This window comes from Buteo buteo, chromosome 25, assembly GCF_964188355.1.
Source record: "Buteo buteo chromosome 25, bButBut1.hap1.1, whole genome shotgun sequence".
Taxonomy (NCBI): Eukaryota; Metazoa; Chordata; class Aves; order Accipitriformes; family Accipitridae; genus Buteo; species Buteo buteo.
Genome location: NC_134195.1, coordinates 19,131,661 through 19,151,680, shown reverse-complemented (window position 1 = coordinate 19,151,680; position 20,020 = coordinate 19,131,661). Strand labels below are relative to the sequence as shown.

Below are 20,020 nucleotides of genomic sequence, written 5' to 3'. Positions count from 1 at the left end.
AAAGTGAATACTTGAATACTGAGCTGTGAGAAGCCTGAAACGTATACGCTTTTCAACGAGTGCACTTGGGTGCCGTGGAAAGCCTGGCTGCTGCATTGCAGAGCACAGCGCAGGTCTGATCTGCCCAGCTTCACATCAGCCTAAACTTGGTGCTGCCATGGCAAGATCTGTACTGGTACCCGAGCCAGCTCATTTAAGGGTGACTGGGATACGCTGCCCACAGGATTCACAGCAACTATTGCTGTGACTGCAGTGCAGGATGATCCCTAGGTTTTGACTAGGTCTTTTTTCTTCCCGAGTCACAACTGAGACCCCAATCCAGCAAAATGACCCCATAACACACTTAGCTAAGGGAAGTGCATCAAGGTCCCCATAATGAACTCAGCAGGCCTAATTAAGCAAAGTAGGTGCTCAATTATTCACAGTTTTGGTTCTACTATGGGGCTGACAGGACATCCATTCACATCCACAAACATTTAAGTGTGGTTGATTGCAGAATGAAGCCAGAAAGGCTACAGGCAGCCAGCTTACCATTCACAGAATCCCCAAACACACTTGGACTATTATCTCTGATTAGAAACTAAAAACTACAATGCCTCTGCGATAGCTATGGACAAACATCACAATATTGAACACTCTCCTATACTTACTCAAACTAGGGAAGGATATTTTCAAGCTCAAGTCCCTGACAAAACAATGAAAGCATAGAGAGGAAAAGACGGGGAAAAAAAAAAAAATCAACTGTTATTCTATGTCTAGGAGTCATGAAACACTGCAATAGCACAACTCATGGGAGAGGCAGTAAAATATAACAAGTGCTTTTGTGTCATCTCTGTTGCTGTAAATCAGTGGGTCTCTGCTGACATTAATGAAGTTAAGCTGACTTATGGCAGAGAATCTGGCTCTTTATTTGTTATAATGACGACTGATGTCTGAATTCAACAACAGATTTTATGCAATTATAATTAAAGGTCTATAAGAACATACAACGCAAACGTTGTCTGTGCAGGAGAGCTGTATTGTTGTATTCATCTTGTGGCCTCATATTGCCAGTGGCACTGGTATACATAATTAAAATATTAATAACACCTCTGTGAAAGGTAGCAACGCAGCATGAAATGAATACTTTAGAACTAACTACTAGCAGTCAAGTTTCAGGACAACTAAATGATATCATTTTATAAGACAAATTTTGATTCAATTATCAAGAATTGCAATATTTAACTCATCTTATGTCAATCCTGAACTCTCATAATGTTTTAATAATGTAGACTATATATCTGCTTATAACACATGGCTATGTGTTTTGGGAATTTGACAAGGTAAAATACTAACATTCATGTTGCAGACCTAATGCTCCTATCCATTTGACAGGCATAAACACAGAGAATTTATAAGCAAAGAATTTATAATAAAACCAGACAGCATCCAGACCTACATTAAGGAAAGAAATTCTGCAGAACTGTAGCAAGGATTATTATAGGTCATAACTGGATCACGAGTCAATGCCACTGTGTTACAAAGAAATTACAGATGGCATTTGTTACTTCCTCCATGCTCCATCTTTCCACATCCCAACTCCTTGTCAGATCAATTCTTCTCCACCTAACCTTCCTCCTCTCCTGTTTCCTAATGACTGTCTTGTACACGGGTAATCCAAGCATTGCCACTCACAGTAGTTCCTCCTCAAATTGTATTGTCCCTACTCTTCCCTAGCTTCCTCGTCAGCTCTCCATTCTGATTCCTTAGCAGTCATTATTGGCATACTTCTTTGTAGCCATGCAATTTTTGGACACACTGCATGGATGCTTTTTTGGAGATTTCAGTTTCCGCATTCTACTCAGCGCGGCAATTTCTAAAATTTTCAAAAGGCTCTTAACATGGGGGAACTTCACAGCAACATCAGAAATGACATCCCTGGCTGAAAGGTGATGTGCAGGTCACTGTTCAAACACCTGTCTCAAAGACTAGGAACCAAGCTTTGTAATGATCTTTGGAAAAACAACTTCTGTTTTTCCAGGAAAGGGATGATGTTCCTCAAAATACCGATTAGGTGTCAGAAAAGCAAGTGGAACAAAAAAATTCAGCCCAGTCAAAGAAGGCATGGTAAAGTTACAGATAACTAAAAAGGGTGTGTAGATGAGGCGTATTCAGCAGCCCTTGTAGAGGGAACAAGACCAAGCAGAGGCTGGTACTTTCATTTCAGTGTTTCTGAGATTTTGCAACATGCATAGAGCAGTGTATCTTTTTAAAAAATCTACATTATCTGGCTTATACAGCAACCCTCATTTGCTGGAGAGAAAGCACATATAAATAAAAATATTACAGTTCCTGAAGTACTGTTGGAAAGGATTCAAATACAATAGTGATAATGCAAAATTAGAACCCAAACACCACTGAAAAAAGGAGACCAAAGCTTTCCTTCTAACTTATGGCATACTGTGCCACCTTTTTTTCCCCCCCAGAATTTAACGGTTATGGGCAGAATTTGGAATTGACACCTCTTTGGCCTATAGAGTAACTTCTATTTTCATAATGGATCATTTTTATTTTCTTTTTTTAATGAGAAGAGAGATTGAGGTTCAGCTAATTGACCACGAAAAACTACTGGGCACGTCAAGAGAAACAGCTGGCTGCAACACACAGCAGTGAGAAGTGCCGAAAGTTACAGCGAGCACCGCAGGGGCTGGCTGGGTTTCCTGGGCAGGTGAGGGGGACCCAACTGAAAGACGACCGCGTCAGAGGGGAGCCGGACTTGGAAGGCCAAGAACGCCGAGGGGACTGTATTGGTCTTACTCTGCAAGGCTGACGGTATCTAGGTGATGGTGTCACAAACACCAAATTTGGGGACAGATGTCATGGAAGTGGAACCAATGAGGGAAAGTAATGAGGGGTGCGTTGTTTCATCGGGAAGAAACAAGGGTGGAGAAAAGGATGGATGAAGGTAGATGGGGAAGAAAAAAATGTTTGTCCAGCCAGGCCCTTCACCTGATCACCAGCCTGTCCTATCTTCTGATTAAACTCTAATCCTAATTATTTTCTGTGCGAGCACGCTCCCACACCATGCATAAGAGCGTGTGTGTGAGAGAGACAGACAGAGATGAGCAACCTTCGCTTCAGACCAGGCAGCAGGTAGGACAGGAGGTCTGCAACTCAGCTGCCAGAAAGACCAGGGACCAAGAGTCTGCTACAGGGGAGACCACTGGTCTGGATCAGCTACTGGAAAGACCCACTTGTGCCCACACATGGGGCGTGTTCATGTGCCTGTGTGATCTGACAGCAAGCTTCAAGCCGGATTTGCTGACGCATAGGAACGGGATGTGGCCATTTGTACCCTTCATGTTTATGCGAGTGCTGTTTATGACAACGTGGTGCCCGTGAAGGTGCTGGTTGCCTGTATGCGCGACTCTGGTGGTTGGCTGTGTCTGTACCGAGCGTGTGTGCGTGCACACGGGGCTGGCACGCTCAGTCTCACCGTGGGCTGGACCTGGGGACAGGGAACTGCAGCAGCCTGGTGCTATCAGACCGGGTGGGAGGAATCCCCTTTGGTCTAGAGGGCCACCGGCTTGTCCTCTCTTAAAGCATCTTCTACGTTTGACTAGCATTATTTCAGTTGTGCTACTTTAATTGAAACAGTAACATATAAAATATACGTGATAAGAATGAAAAATCTGAGAACTCATAAAGAGCATTAGTATTCTACAAATTAGGAGAAGGATGGAAAGAAGACATTGGCCCAGTTAGAAAAGAGGTCTGGTGCAGCATGTAAAATATACACCAGAACATGCTGACCCTATGTAACCTGTTGCCTTGCTCCAATAACCTCACTTGTTTGATACTACTTTATATCTATACTTCCTCGAAATGTGCTCTAAGTGCAGCTCTTCTTCGGGTACTTGTGGTAGGTACTGTAGGGCCTGCGCTGCAACATCCCAAGTTGTTGATGGGCCTCTTCAAGGAAACCGTTGTCTGTAACTGCCAACAAAAGTACGCTATTGATATTTAACACTGAAAATAAAAGTCAGTCTTTAAAACAAACAAACAAATCCACCAAAACCCAAACCCAACAACCTGTGTGAAGGTAACTTGCAGCGTTAGATGAAAGAAGAACTTTATTATTACACAAGATGCCTGAACTAGAGGCTTTGGCAACGTGTGCCATGTACATGCCAAATGAATTCAAATTGTTGGTTTTTGACTCTCTGTAGAGCTGTCAAACTAGCACATTCCCAAAGCACTACCATTTATATTACTGGCAGTAAAAGCCTACTCACTCAAAAATGTCACAGCCCTCACATCATTTAATGTATTTACCATAGTTATGCAGAAGTTCACACAAGCAACTGGATTCCCTAAATGGCACTTCAAAAAAAATTGTATCAGATATTACCAATTACTTTTTTTATAATGGTGGGCAGAAGAGGACAGCCAACATATCCTGATGAAATTAGTAACTCATCCCGGTTATTATCAGGCAACAGTATAAAACTCAAAACTGCCAGCAAGAAATACTCCTGATTTGTTTAATTTGTCCTTATATTTGCAGCCCATTTCCATGTTTTTCACTTTAAGATTGATGGTAACATCCACTTTCCAGAAAAAGAAAAACATTTTCTTGACACTATGTATAAACACTTACGGAAAAATATTTCCTCTTCTATCTTTCAATTGAAGTATTTTTTAAAATAGAGTTATAATTCATCATTCTGTGACAGCATTTAGAAAAGAGCATTTATACAGTTATCTAAAAGCCTGGTCAAATCATATCATCTCCCTGAATACCATCCCATTTAAGTACTTTTATTACCCATATGCTTACTAAAAACACTGATCTTTATTCCACTTTTTATGTGGTAATCTAAATTGCCTTGAGTAATCTGCCTAACAGAGATAATTAAATGTGTTTCATTAATATCTGCAAAAGGTTCCAAGGGCATACAGTGGATTAAAGTCTGGTTTGCAAACGTGTTGCTCAAATTTCATCATCTACATGCCACAGAAACAAGTGAAGCGCCACTTGACTCACAGGAAAAGAGGAATAGAAGGGGATCTGGTTTGCCATCATCTCCGATCCCTTGTAGTTTTACACTGTATCATATAAACGGTGTGATATAGCCTCCTTTAAATATTTACCAGTGATCAGCATAAACCCATTTGGGATTATTCAACCCAGTGCTATGACTGAAAGCTTGGGAATGAACTCCATTGCTCTAATGTTTAAGGGTCTTCTCCCTTGCAATCTAAATGTATAGTCCCTTTAGTTCTTTGCCACAGATCATTTTTTGTTTTAAACATTTTGCATTTCTTCCTGGTGTTTATTCCCTCTTGATCTTAGTTTTGCCGTATTAGACAAATCTATGTCTTCTAGTCTCTCTTCACATAATGATTTTTCCTCCCCTCCCCTAATCATCCTAACAGCATTTTCTACATTTGTTACAGTTTGAATCCCCCCTCTCAAACATGTCTAAGCACAATTAATAATACTTCCCCATCTCCGCAATGGCATTTGCCATTGACATACCCAAATGACAACACCTGGATGTCTCTCAGCAATTCAGCTAATAAATCAAGATTCCTCTCCTCAGTCATTTTGAACACATACTTCTAGATCATTGGGAAAATTTTGCTAATAATCCTCAGTGGTGTCTTTGAATTTTGCTGTGTTCTTGTATGTTCTCTACACAGAATCCCCCCATTTCTCCTCTGCTTATCCTTTATATGGATAAAGAGCCACCTGCAAGGTGTTTTAACATTTTCTTTTAAGAAGCAACTCTTACTGAATTTGTGCATATCTCATTTCCGTCCTCTATTTTCTGCTTTGCAAGAAGCTTTCTGTGTTGGTTCCTTGCACATTTGTTGCTTTTTTGCAATGTCTTTACTGATGTGGTTATTCAGCTAATTATGCCTCTCTTCCTGCAGTTTTCAGGTGCATGCATATCACTCTAAGATTTGAGACTTTATAAACTAGACTATAAACCCAGATGATTAAAAATGTCTTCTTTAAAAACATAACACAGTTTTAAAAATTCTTTTCTTATTATCAGCAAGAATCGTTGTACAAATGGAGGAGATACGTATATGTGTGTGTATATAAATATATACGTGTGTGTGTGCGTGTCTGTCATACTCACACACAACTCTATGCCATCATGCTGTATCTTGAAACAGGTACTTTCAATAAGGAATGAAACACTCCTGGTTTTCTCTGCCTCTCTCTCCTCTCCCTCTGAGTTTTTTCCCTGAGAATCCCCCTTAGTCTCGTATACATCCACATTTACCTCTCCAGTAAAAACAATGATTTTTTTTTTTTTTAATTGACAGTGGTAGCCTGTCTATAATGCAGCCATTAGACCACCTGTACCTGCTGTCTTGCACAGATATACTAAAGTAATTTTAAAGTAGCAAAGTCAGATGCCAGTAGCAGCTTAGCTGTTGCAGCAGAGAGATCAGCCTGAGTCGTAAAACCTGCTTGAGAAGCCAAATAAATTTTGAGATAGTCCATGCTGAGCTTTATGATAGCCTGAGAATGGCAGGCAGTCCAAGTAACTTAAAAGCTCAGTAGGGAATGCCTGTACTACTCTGGGTGGTTAGTGCAAACATATGTTAGGTTTCTCTTCCACGTAGCAGAAGCATTTGTGCTGTATTCTGTGTAAAACTAGCCAAAGACTCTACAGAAAATCACTTTTCTATCATTAATATTTACATGAAAACATCATTTGACTTTCAAATATGGCACAACACTTAGCCTGACAACATGTGGATTGCTTAGCTTTTTAATTTGCCACTGAATGGTAGTTAATGAAAAAAATTTGTATGGAATTCTTAAGTTTTGACACAGACTGGGGAGGAAAGGGTAGCAGTAAATCCCTCCTTGAAAAATTCACTTAACTTACCGTACTTCAGAATTGCAATCAAAAAATGAGAATAAATTCAACACCCTTCTAGCACCAGCTAATTAAAATATAACCACCAAGCACATGAGGATCCCAAATTTATGTGGCAGACTGTGCGTGCTCCCGTAGCATAAAAACAAAGAAACAACAAAAAAACCAACCACCAAACTCATGATTTTTTTGAACAAACTTGTCTGGAGGCTCAGCCGGTCAATTCTTTTAATTTGAGCACAAAATCAAGTAACAGTAAGCTAAGCGCAAGCTGGCTTACCAGGTCCTGAGCAGGCGGGGTCCTGTCATCCCTTCTCTCTAGGATGCCAGTTGACTCCAAGTAGAGCTTGCCAAAGAAGCAGCTTATGGAAAAGGAACAAGCCAACCCAACCAAGCTTCCCGCTCCGAGCAGCTCTACGGAAAAGCCTTGTCTTGTCGCTCTTCCTAACGGGACCCAGGCTTTCGGCACAGGGCTCAATTGCCTATGCAAGTCACAGAGGCAAGGCTGAAAAAGCAGCTGTGCAGCTATTACACGTTATGTTCAGGTGATAGGGTTCCTCCTTCAGGAACTGTATTCCTGAAGGCTCACACCACGAAAGCAGCTGGTCCTATGATCCGCCCATTACCTTGTGCTTGCTTTAATTAATTCTAGTTGGGAAACTAACAGGACTGTTTTTTAAATGGAGTTTGAGGATACAGATGTTTGGATTCCTGTGACCGGGCATCATTCAATGCCTTTTGGAAACTTCTGGCTTGTCATGGTGTGACACTCTGGGGAACCTTTTCAAAAGCTTGCCGCAATCGTGGCCCATGTCTGAAGGCATGGAAACCTCCATTTTTATATCCATATGTTTTAACTAAAAAGATTCCCAACCGGAAAGCTGCGACTTGTCAGCGCGCAACACCGATGTTGAGCTAATCCTTTTATGGTTTCCTTTTCAAAGGTAGACCATTAGCTCATCGTTCTCTAGTACTCTGTTAAAATGGTGGAACTGCGTTTTAATGGGATGCTGGCAACAGGAATCATGCAACAAAATCCCTAAATGTCATTACTATGAGCTGCCAGAATCAGCCCCTTGTGGCCCCAAACAAAATGTCTTTTATCAGTATGGCTTTTTGCCAAGTCTCTGCTGTCCAGCTCAAGGCACTAACTGGATTAAACAAAAACAATAAAAACAGCAGCAAAAAGAAAACGCTGCACAAAAGGGATTATAAGCAGGAAGAGAAACATAAAGTACCTCTTTAGACTCCAGGTAAAACTCTGTTGTTCCCACCTGATCAAGCCCAGGGATGGCAATATCTAGCACAGCACTCCTAAGAAACTGTCTCCCGTATCTCATAAGCCGTTTCTTAAGAAACTTCTCCTGTATATCCCTGACTTTCTGATTTTACCGTACATTTCATCAATATTTCACTACTACTTCCTTCTACATTTGCTGGATGCTTATGCCAGGAGCTAACTTTAACAGGGCTTCTGCATTTTTGTATGACGAAAGAGTGCCACCATAAACAGATACTCTCTACACTCATTCCCACAAAATGTGCTCAGTATTCATCTCTTCCTTTAGGAACTCACCAGATGCAATGATTTTTTGATATAACTGCAGGATTTATCATGAATCTTTAACAAAGGCTTTTCATTCCAAGATGCGAAAAAACAAATTGCATCTCAACACGCAAGGACAGGCATTTTAACGTAAAGCCAACAAAACTGGATGTCAGACAACTAGTAAAATTGAAGCAATGTCTTTTCATAATAGCAGAGCTAAAAAAACTGTTTACACACAGAGACCTAAGCTTATGCTTGAAATGAATAGGGAACCAAAGACGTCAGAGACTGTATAGACTCCCATAATCAAAACCAGACGTCAAAACACACTCTGACAGGTTTGGCAAGTTGTGATTCTCGCAGAAAAGGTACAGTTGTGGGCCCATCTACCACCAGGTCTCTCAAAACATTTTCCAAGCAGCTGATCTGCTCTGCAAGGGTGGAAAGCCCAACCTAGACAACAAATGAGAACAGCACGATCCCAAGACCAACCACAGACCAGTAAGGACTGGTGGGAAGCACACAACTTGATCGCAGCATCTTGTGAGTTCAAAATAGTGACCAAATGTTCGGAAAGCAGAGGCACTACAGAGCCTATATCTGCATAATACAGGATGAAGAGCTGCAGATCGTTTGCACACTGAAGGCAGCTCAGTTCCACTTCTCATGGGTTGACAGAAAAGTGGGACAGAAGACATCCTCATAAATCTGATCTCATGGGAAAATTGGCACAGCCCAAAACTATCAGCAGGCACTTCTTGGACAGAAGAGCCCATGACTGTAACATCCCTCGATCACACTGAAGACTTGCCGATAAACCAAAGGTAGGGATTAAGGTTCTCAGTTTAGACCAGGTATTTCAGCTTTATGCAGCAGTAAGAGACCATACCACTGTGATCAGAATAGCTCTCCTATAATCAAATCAAAAGCCAATCTGAGAAAAGAAAAAGAAACCAACACTAAACCATACTACTAAAAGCTGAAAACTCAACACCCCGGGAGATTTGCATCTCCAGTATTTTTTATAAATCCACATGAAAAAGGTAGGAACAGAGCCAGAGACAAGCAGAAATATGTTAGGATTGATTAAAGCATCATCCTATGTCTTCATTGAGTATCAGTGTGTCTATCTGCACTATAACTTTATATTTATATTACACATTAGAAATGTTACTTTATATCAGAGCTGCAAATAACCATCTTTCGTAAGTGAACCTAAGTTCACTTAAAAATTAAAAGCAAAATGGCGTTATTATTCTGTTCAATTTCTTAAACTATGGCAAAGTTTTTCCATGCTATTTGTATCCTACATAATATGCCTCTCCAGGTTTTAATTATGAAACGCTAAATAAATCCCATGAGCAAATGCTTATTCGTATCTGTCTGCTGAGTTCCTATTTGTAATTCCAGCTAATTACTTCCCCTGTCAGGAAAATATTCTCTGAAGTCCCAAGACACCACACAAGTACCTCAATCTCTTTCATTTTACATCTCCCAGTGTTCAATACAGAAAATGTAAATTCATTTGGCTACTGCTCGAAGAGTAAGAAACTTGAAATAATCTCTGCACTGTCAGCAGGTCTTTACCTTGTGTGCTTAATCCCTGTTACCATGGTGATATTTAATTGCACAGACACCCAGTTTGATTGGTTTATTTTAAATGGAAGTTTTTCTGTGGAACGGCACAGGATCCTAGCGAACACTAGATAAATGGCTTTCAAAATATTGCAGTGAGTCATATTGTTGTCAGTGACTAGATTAATTTGAGTTCTGTTAAGCTATTTCTTTACCTTAATCTTACACATATATGACAACATACATAATATGAAGATTTTTACCATTAGATTGGGAGCTGAGCATTTGGAGTATAATTAAGCAGTATTTTATTGTAAGAAGGGCAATTAAAACCTAAATGAGAATTAAAATTCAGTAAGCTTTTGTTGGTAGTATCATTTTGTCTTTCTAAAACAAATTACCTTGCTGTTCTACAATCACAATCCAGATAAGAACCTTTTACAGTAGGCTTCTACTTGATTTTCTTTACAGAAAACTGTAAATATATTAATATGACAGAAATGAAGCCAAAAGTATAAATACAGTTTCTTTGCTGGCTTTTATATACCTCGGCATGCAGTGCCTTAGTATATGAATGACTGCTGGAAAGGCATCGTCAATATGGTATTTCCTGGCACAGCATAACATATTAGAAAACTTGTTTTAAATTCTGTACATACACCATGATGAACTGGTGTTCTTCATCTGTGCTATTTAAACAGCAGCAATATACTGCGATAATACTCACTCCTTTTTTCTGCTCTATAACCTGGCTTTAGCGCATTTTTGTCTTAATGCCGCAACTGAAGGCCTGGGGGAAATTTCACCTAGCCTTTGCTGTGAAAGGTCCCAGTTCCATCACCGAGCATCAGAAAGCTTTACCTAATTTATTTTTTTCAAGCTTGTGGCCACTAAGGCCCCAAGGTACAGCCTGCAGGATCATTCTACCTTTCTGGTGTTTCAGGGACTGCTTTACCCTCTTTCTTTTTAAAGGCTATCAACTAGCCTGGTTCTATTTCATATGCAGAACTTCTGTGTTTGCACCATTGGGGATACCAGCACGTGACCCGAGATAAGACTTACAGCTTCTTAGGAACCACCACCGCTCTCCCAACCACCTGCATGGCTTTGCAGAACCAGACCTTGAAGCTTTGAATCTCGATTCTGTAGGGACCGCACTCTGTTTTACAAGAGAGATGTTTGAAAAAGCAGACTCCGACTGGGGCTATCATTCTCACGCAAACTTTTCACAAGAATTAATTTGTTTTACGCTCCCAGGAAGGGTACCTTTCTCACCTCCATATATTGTGACCTTGGGTTAACATACCTTGATTATTTTTTTTTTTCTATACAGGTTCTGCTCCAGAAGTTTTATTCTACTTCCTAATCCACCTTCAAACTCACAAGAATAACAGTTTTCAGGATGCAATACTTCTCTGAATTTCAAGGTGTCCCCATCCAGTTTGTGTTTGGAGAAAACACTAGAGACTAAATCAGAAACACAGATCAGAAATCTGTGCTGTTACAGAGGCCTGAAGTACGCGATTCCCTGTACTCCACTTAGGTACATTACATTGAAGCAACCCCAGGCTAACGACTGAGCAAAAGCTTCTTCTCTTCTGAGTAGTCCCACCTACATTCATAGCTTCTTGTGTAACTCCCCTCACCTTTCCAGTGTGAGGAATCCTCTTGGTTCAGCAAGTGATGGTTGCCCGTGTGTGCAGAGAGGACTTGGAAAGGGCAACCCAGCAAGTAGGGAAGGAGCCACGCTGCTGGGGCTCGCTCCCGAATTACTGCACGGCAACTGGCTTAGGTACAGCTGCCTTACAATGCAATGAACTCTCCATTTTTCCATGCTCTAGTTAAGATAAAATAACCCCACAAACCAGCATCTCCTTGCTATTATTCCCTCCATTATAACAATGATTTATCCCAGTCGATATTAACATCATTTTGTCTGTCGTATTTATGCCTGCCGTATTTATGGCTAGAGCAACAGTTCTCTGTGAAGAAAGGATGATTGTTAAAACATCCTCTCTCTTCAGGAGGTTGAGCTCATTTCACAATACTTTCTTTTTCACCATATGCCCGAGTTGTCTCTAGGCAGACCACTGACACAAACAGGTTGCTATATAATTTTCCTCCTTCTCCTTTCTAATTATTCAGGTTTGCTTTAAAAAGTCATTTGTGTTTGTGTGTCCCTGCTGCTGCTTGTCTCTTCTAGCCCCACTCCCCCTTCCACCATACGATCCTGTCCTTGAGCAGGTCAAACCCTTAGCAACAGAAAGCAAATTTGTGTGCAGTCTGAAAGGAGCATAGCAGAACTCTTCCTCTAATAGCACACTATTCATATCAAAAGTCCATATTAGTGACAAGGGAATTAAAAAAAAAAAGAGAGAGAGAGAGAGAAAAATCAAGAATTGCCATACCAATCAGACCTGTTGTCCGCCTGGTCCAGTATCCTTTCTCTGACAGCACTCAGTACCTGCTTCAGAGGAAGGTGCAAGAAATCTTGTAATTATAGAATAACCTGATTAATACAGGAAGTTTCGTCCTAGCCCTTGGCAGTCAGCAGCTGAGTCACCCGCTTGTCTGAAACATATGATTTTATATCTGCTCTAATTTTTTTTTTTTTTAATCCTATGTCATTTAGTAGTGGAAGTCTCGTTACAAATGTATATTGCAAATGTACATTTGAATCCTATGAAGCATTTTAGGCTTTACTGTAACCTGTAGCTGAGAGTTATATTTGCTAATTATATAGGTTGTACTATTTTTATCACCGTTAAACTGCCTGCCATTCAATCTCATTGGATGTCCCTTTTAGGGACGTGGGAATAACTGGGCCAGAGAGCGTGATTCCACTGCCTGCTCCCTCGGCTCCTCACCTGGGAGCGGAGATACCCAAAGCGGCACACCGCAGTCAGCCTTTGGCTTGAGGCATTATCCTGGCACACAGAGAGCCTCCATTCACCTCCCTCATCTGAATCGGAAAGAGAAGGAAATGAATCTTCTTTTCGACAGCCTGCGTAAGTGCAAGTGCTCTCATACCAGCTGAGGGAGGACAGAGCAGCAGCAGCGATGTTGCTCCTGTTTTGGCGAATGCCACGTAAATCCTTCAGTGAACCTAGTCAACATTGTTTCTGTACTTAGAGATGAAGGAGTGTAATGCATTCAGTAAAGTGCTGTATAACACCATACCTACAGGGCAGAAGGTGGCTCCTGTGGCTTTAAACTTTCATTATGGCCTTAGGTACTAAGGTAGTCATAGGTACAAATAACAGCAGCCTTTTCAAAACCCAGGAAGATGAACAATACTGCAACAACAATCAAGGCTTTCACTATATTTTATATCTTTTGATTGTTTTCAGAACCTTCTGACAGAGTAAACCCCAGAGAAATATTCTGAGAATGGACTAAACCACCAACAGGCATGTACAACCTGCAGAACGTATGGACAAGAAGGTTTGGGGTAGGGCTAGACACATCAAATAAAATAAATAAATAAATAAAAAGTCTGATCCTCTTCCGTGCTTATTTATTTTGGAGTAAACTGATTAGCAGGCTGTGAGCCTCAGTTTTGCATCTGGCATAAATTAGTGGCCCTTAATAAGCAGGATGCTTGATTGATATGCCATTAATATCATCAACGATTGTGTTCTGTCATTCCACACAGCTGGCCAGCTATGAGAACTGGGTGTACAAGGAGGACCACGCAGACCAGACAGGATGCAGGCACCACGCACAGAGGCTCTCCACCTTTTAGAAACATCAATGAGCTTCCTCTTCTAAGCAGAGCAAGCGCTGCAAGAGTAAGTTGAAGACTACTAAAGAAAATTTAGATAAGTATTTAAGTATAGGAGGATAACACGGCTTTGCTGTGTTGTAAAGAAATATTGTGCTTTGAGAATTTAGGTTGTTGTGAGCTGCACTAGCTACCAAAGAACACAAACACGTTACCTCTGTTTTAAGCATGAGGCAAAAGTTGGCATTCAAGAATTTCATATTTTGGGAATAGCATAGTTACTAAGACAAGCAAGGACAACCAAAACATAATGATTTCACAAGCCAAAAATCATGGAGCTGATATTACATGCAGGATAACATACCTCAGAGGATAAAAGAATTCAGTTTGCCAGACACACCTGGAAGAAGTCTGGAAGAACTTAGTGTTACTAAATACAAAAGCACCAGTGAAAAACAACAGCAGGCGCTCAAGATATCAAAATATGTTGTGGCACGTTCAACTGGCATAGCAACCATGTCATACTAACACAACAGAATTCGGAAAGACTTCTGACAAGTAGGTCTCTCCCAGCTCTGCTGTGTGCTCTGGGGACTGACCTGTGGTTTCAAGCCAAGCAGTAATGCTGCAGGCTTTGATCTCTGGGTGTGCTGCCTTTTATTTCACGCCTGGGGTCCCAGCTGTTTGCTCAGTTTATTCCAGACTGGAGCACAGAAGCAAGCTAATATGCATGAAGTACAGATGGTCAGGGTCCTTGGAGTAAAATAGGGAGCAAATCAAACTGGTAATGCAGACAGACCTTGTCATCCTCTCTGAGGCAATGACAAGAGTTAAAGTAAACATGATCAATAGCATCTCTTGCAAATAAGGATATGGCAACATGGTGACCTAACAGACACCTCTAAAAATTTATTTTAAGAGTGTAATAACTAACTATACCTTAGTGGGACCACTGTGCTTTGAGTCCACATAGGAAGGGCTACGCTTCCTTTCAGTTAATTCCATTTCAGACTCTAGTCTTTATTTGAATGATAGCAGCCAGATCCACAAAAATACCAAAGTACCTTAGGAATTAAATAGGAATAGGAATCAGAAGGGTGTGACTTTCCACGGCAGCAAATGTTACTTCAACTTGCATGTTAGACTGCAGCTGTAGGGCAGCTTAAGCCAATGCAAGTCGGTTGCAACCTTGTTCCCACACGAGACGGGTATTTCAGTGTGTCAGTAAAGCTGCTCATTGCCTGGCATTAGCCATGCTCCAAGCAGGAGGCTGGACCAGCTGACCTTCAGAGGTTTCTTCCATCCTAAACTATTCTGTAACTTTGTGGGACCATGTGGAACACTGGCTTAGGGAGCTAAACTGACATAAAATTCATAGCTTTCTCTGTAGGATTCATTTTTTATTAGCTTTTGCCAGTTTATTTCCCTCTATCAACTCCCCTTCAGGTCTGACAAGCAGCAAGACTGACACAAAGGAAAGGGCAAAAATGTACAGGTCTGAAAATCAGTAAGATCACAGCGGTGGCGACTTAGGCAAGCTGAAATTGCCATGAGGCTAAACCCTCTGTGGACAAAATCAGCCCCAAACTTCCTGCTTTGCATGCTATCTCCCTGAAACCCTATATTCACACCAAATACATTTTCAGTAAGATACATGTTTGTATTCAAACTAGTGTTACAGAAATGTCTCATAATCATATACTACACAGCGTATAGAATAAATGCAAAGAAAATAGGCCTTTAAAATGGTTAGATATACACTGCAAACTATTTCATGTTAAAGGTCCATCTTAATACAGCTTGTGCAGTACAGAAACACACTGGAAGAATACTAGATGATTGTCATCCTCCCATACTGAAATGTATTACTTATCTCATAAGGCTATTTCAAGTAAAAGTGGCAAGTTAAAAGGGAACGGGTGAAGTTCTGAAACTTTAATTTACCATGGCCTAAACTTAAGAAAAAGTGTTTTAGAGGTTGGCAAAATGACCCCAGTTGTGCCATCTGTACAGAAGAGATAATGAATTGATAGCAACATCTCAAAATATTTTGATAAAAGGCTCTGCACACACTCTTACAAAAGTGCTGCCTGGCAATGGGAGCTGTCGTTGATTAGCTCAGGCCATGGGGGCTTTCAGAAATTTGAAAGAAATTACATTTGCTTCAGCAGAAAGAATAAACTTCTCTTCCCATTCACGCCTTAAAGCATTTGCACCAACACTATATAATTACTTTTCATTTTACCAAAAGATTCTCCTGGATTCTCTGTTCCTCCCACAATTTCAAAATTACAATATGTCTGCTTACAGTTGAATGGATATGTACATATGGCATGAAGTAAATTAACTAAAAAGCAGTTAATGTTGCTATGAATTATGTTATTTGCTTGTACAGAACTCATGCACACGTTTCATTGTGATAATACCTGGTTTATACATCTTTAATCAAAACCAAGCGAAGGATTTGAATTGCTTTTTCTCCTTCAGTGTGATGCAATTTGTTAATCTGTATGGCTATAAAAAGCCTTGGAGACAATATGAGATGCTATCTTGCTGATCTCTCTCCTGCCTTTATTGACATAACTGTCAACCATCATCTCACTATTTCATTCCTAAAATCCAGGGGTGAAAAATGAAGGAAAGAAAATTAAATTCAGTTTTCATTTATGTGGTTTCATGTAGTATTTGCAAAAGCAGTCATTTTGAAAGCCGGAGAGGGCTCCTCCTTGGCCAAATAACAGGCACTGTAAGGACAGGTACCACATACCTCGACAGAGGAATCGCTGGCCAAGTCACTAGGTATATTCAGCCTTTGGTCATTCTTCTAAAATGAAGATATATGTCACGTAACTACCCAGTCACATCATAGTAGCTACCTGGGCTGATGTTCACTAGTAACGGTGGATAGCTGGTGATTTGGTACAGCAGTACGTGGTTCCAAATGGGCTCCTGATTTCATTCCGTTTCTGAAGGTACTGGCTTTTAATGCATCCCAGGGGACTGTCATTTCACGTAAGATGCATCATTACTCCAGAGACATGGCTAGTGCATGTGTTACAGCCAATGCTCTTCCTTTAAAACATCTGATACAAGAATATGTACTATAACTCACGCAACGCATACATACGAGGCATTGTTCAACTTGCACCTAAGACTGCTCTCATATATTGGTGGGTAAGAAAGCCTGGCACAAAATATCAAAGGCTTCTGCAGATCAGCTTCCTCAGAGGTCTCATTCTCTACACCCCTTAAAGCAGCCTATTTTTTTCTCACATGCAGAGAAAAATGGAAGAAAGACCAGGGACCGAAAGAGAATGGAGAGCAAGCACCTTATAAGAGCATGGAAAAAACCCCAACCACCACAACAAAACAACAACAACAAGCCTAACATTACTTAAGACATAATTTGGCACTGCCTCTTATGGATTTTTGTTCCTAGATGCAGTTTTCTGCATTTGAGAGAGGGATATGGCACTTTAAGGTACTAAAAGGCAATCCAAAAAATAAACAAAATAATCATTAGCTGCCGAGAATTAGAAAACATTCCCAAATTGCAAAATTAATGAATACTAATGCACTGCATTTTGTAAACCACAGCTGTTTATAGCTGCATAACAAGTGCAGCATCCCATTATGTGACCAGTGAGAAAAGAGAAGGAATCAAATATGGTGCCTGTCTTCAGAAGCAGGATATTAATTTTTCAAATTAATCTCAGTCACACAGAGGAGAAAACACCAACAGTCTGCAGAAAAAATGGACACCCAAGGTGTGCAGGTCCCTTCACTAACTAGAGTAACAGAAGAAGCAGAGTCATATCTGCACAGTACTTTGGAGGCTCACCTGTACTTCTTGACAAGCCTAATTAGTTCAGGCAGAAAACCTATGCTAATATAGTTATATCGTGCCTGGCATTCAGCTTCACATTGTCCAGTGCTGCACCCGGTGTCTTACAGACATGCAAAGCATGACAAATACTTGTTCAAGGAAGAAAACGACATTTCAAAGTCAGCTTTTGAGCCCTCATTAACCCAGACAACTTGCTCCAATTTGGGCAGGTCTGAAATTGCTCTAAATCTTGAAAGCCTGCAGGACACCACGCTGCTACAAATCTTGCTTTGGCTCCAAAAGCAAACGCCTCCTAGGAAGCCAAGGCACGCACCCTGGGCAAAGGAGGGAGGAAGAGAAAGCAGAGCTCTTATGCTGTACAATTCTATTTTTGCAGATGAAGGATCTTGAGTGAATTAAGGGCTTTTAATGGTCAATTTAAAATACGTCTGACCCTTCTACTCTGTGTTGAAGGAAAGAATTGTAATTCTCATCCAGAACTTTTTTAAGCACCTATGAGTTCCTAAAGATAAACATAAAAATGAAATAACAATTAAAAAAAGCAACCCTTCACATGAGCAGAATCAAAATGCTAGCCTTAAAAATGGGATGTAAGCTAAAGCAATTAATGCTGCAAAATCAGGCAACAGTTCTGCTAACTCACCATCACCCATTTTTAGTGAAGAACTTCCAAAGCCACATAAGAGTACATTTGCTAAAACAGCAAACCGTATTTTATCCAAGCCACTTCAGTGATTTTAAAGAATAATTATGCACAGTTTTCACTGGGAAAAGCCAATTGTGTTTACGATCACATCATCCACATTGACATTTATTTTGCAAACCTTTGAATTCAGAGCTAAAGGACTATGGGCAATCTAAGAATTAGATTATTTACTATACAGGATCAAAATATACACTTTCTCATTACCAGTATAATGAATATATTAAACAAACAGCTCACATGGCAGAGATGGAGGAGAATTATTAGTCTCAGTCAGAACTGACCTTTTGCCTCATTCTTTAAACATGGCATTTTTATTTTTTTGTTAATGACATTTGCTGTAATTCCTTGACGAATTACAGGTCCTTATATTATCAGCATTTTCTTGGGTCAATGAAATAACCAAGTACCAAAACAAGGCGCAGTAAAGTACAGTCAGAACTATTTCTGTGCAACAAATCAAAACAGTGTAGGGCTGAAACAGGAATTAGGATTCCAAGGAGATAGTCAAGAGCAGGGCTGCAGACTGCACAGCTGACACTGCCCACTTACTTGATGAAGTAGTCTCTTCCATCTCTGTTTGCCGTCATCTCCCATCCATAAGGTGTCCCCTGGTTCAAGCTCCAGGTCCCTGAAGGGTGAGGCCAGCCTGAAGACTTGTTCCTGTGGCTGCAATTTTGGGAGGGATGGGGGGGGGGGGGGGGGGGGGGGGGAAGAGAGGGGAAAAAAAAAAAAAAGTTATTTGTCCGTTGTATTTATTCTTCCAATTTACTTATTTCACATCACTCACTCGGCATCCAAATACTTTCACAGCTGTGAAATATACAGCCAAAACCCAGGCAAGGGAAAACAGGTTAGCAGGTCTACTTATGTTTGTAATATTCTCCCAGTCAGTGGAAAGACACACTGTCATTTCTAACCGTCTTTGAGTTCAAGCCTTTGGCCGGTGTATCTGTCATACCCCATCAGTCTCACATCCACAATACTCATTTTCAACCGTTTTTAATACAAGGGACGGGGAGCATTTTCATTCCTCGCCATCCCCTGTTCAAATGCCAGCTCTCAGTACAGCCTTAGCAAAAAAATCCAACAAACCAAACCAACCCCAACACACCACACGGCTGCAGATCACACGCGTGGTGCACTACCTGGCACGAGAAGGAACATCAACACCCATACTCGCCGCTAGCAAACCATTTTTTGTTTCATGCATTGGAATGAAGGAAGGCTGTAAGACTTCTGCGTATGGATGCTAAATTGATTCAATATGCAGATGTTGTTGCACGTGATTGCTGTCCATTAAGATCTTCCTCCAAATAACTTCTAAAAAGCTGCAGTATCTCCGAGCACACACAGTTCCTACCACTGCTCGAGCACTCTCTGCTGGTATTCCCACTGCTGAGCAAGGGCCAAGTCATGCCAGCTTAAATAAAGGAGTAACTTACACTGCTCTCCTAACTAAGGGAGATACAGCAGCACTCCCAAGCAACAGTATTTCCCCACTAGATCGGAAACATTTTGTGAGGTGCCATCTACTGACTCAATATACAAAAAAGAGACAGCTAGCAAGAATCCCCCATAGTTTCCCACAGGAACCCCCAACTTTCACACTGATGTTTTACCCCTCACTGGCAAGAATTAAGCTAGATGTTACCACACATTCCCACTTTCTGCTGTGGGACTTAGAGGTACAGAAGGCCACAAGTAGGTCTTTGAGCAAAATTAATCAAGTCATTAA

The 20,020-nt window shown here is 40.8% G+C and overlaps 1 protein-coding gene across 1 annotated transcript in view; it reads right to left on the bottom strand.

The window, feature by feature from the left end:
• Window positions 1-18,887, bottom strand: part of FRMPD4 (FERM and PDZ domain containing 4) — a 110,581-nt gene extending 91,694 nt beyond the window's left edge. Inside the window, 3 exon segments of the mRNA XM_075057271.1 lie at window positions 12,417-12,470; window positions 12,472-12,498; window positions 18,835-18,887. Coding sequence (XP_074913372.1) covers window positions 12,417-12,470; window positions 12,472-12,498; window positions 18,835-18,872 — 119 coding nt within the window. The 5' untranslated portion in view covers window positions 18,873-18,887.
• Window positions 18,888-20,020: the final 1,133 nt, after the last annotated feature.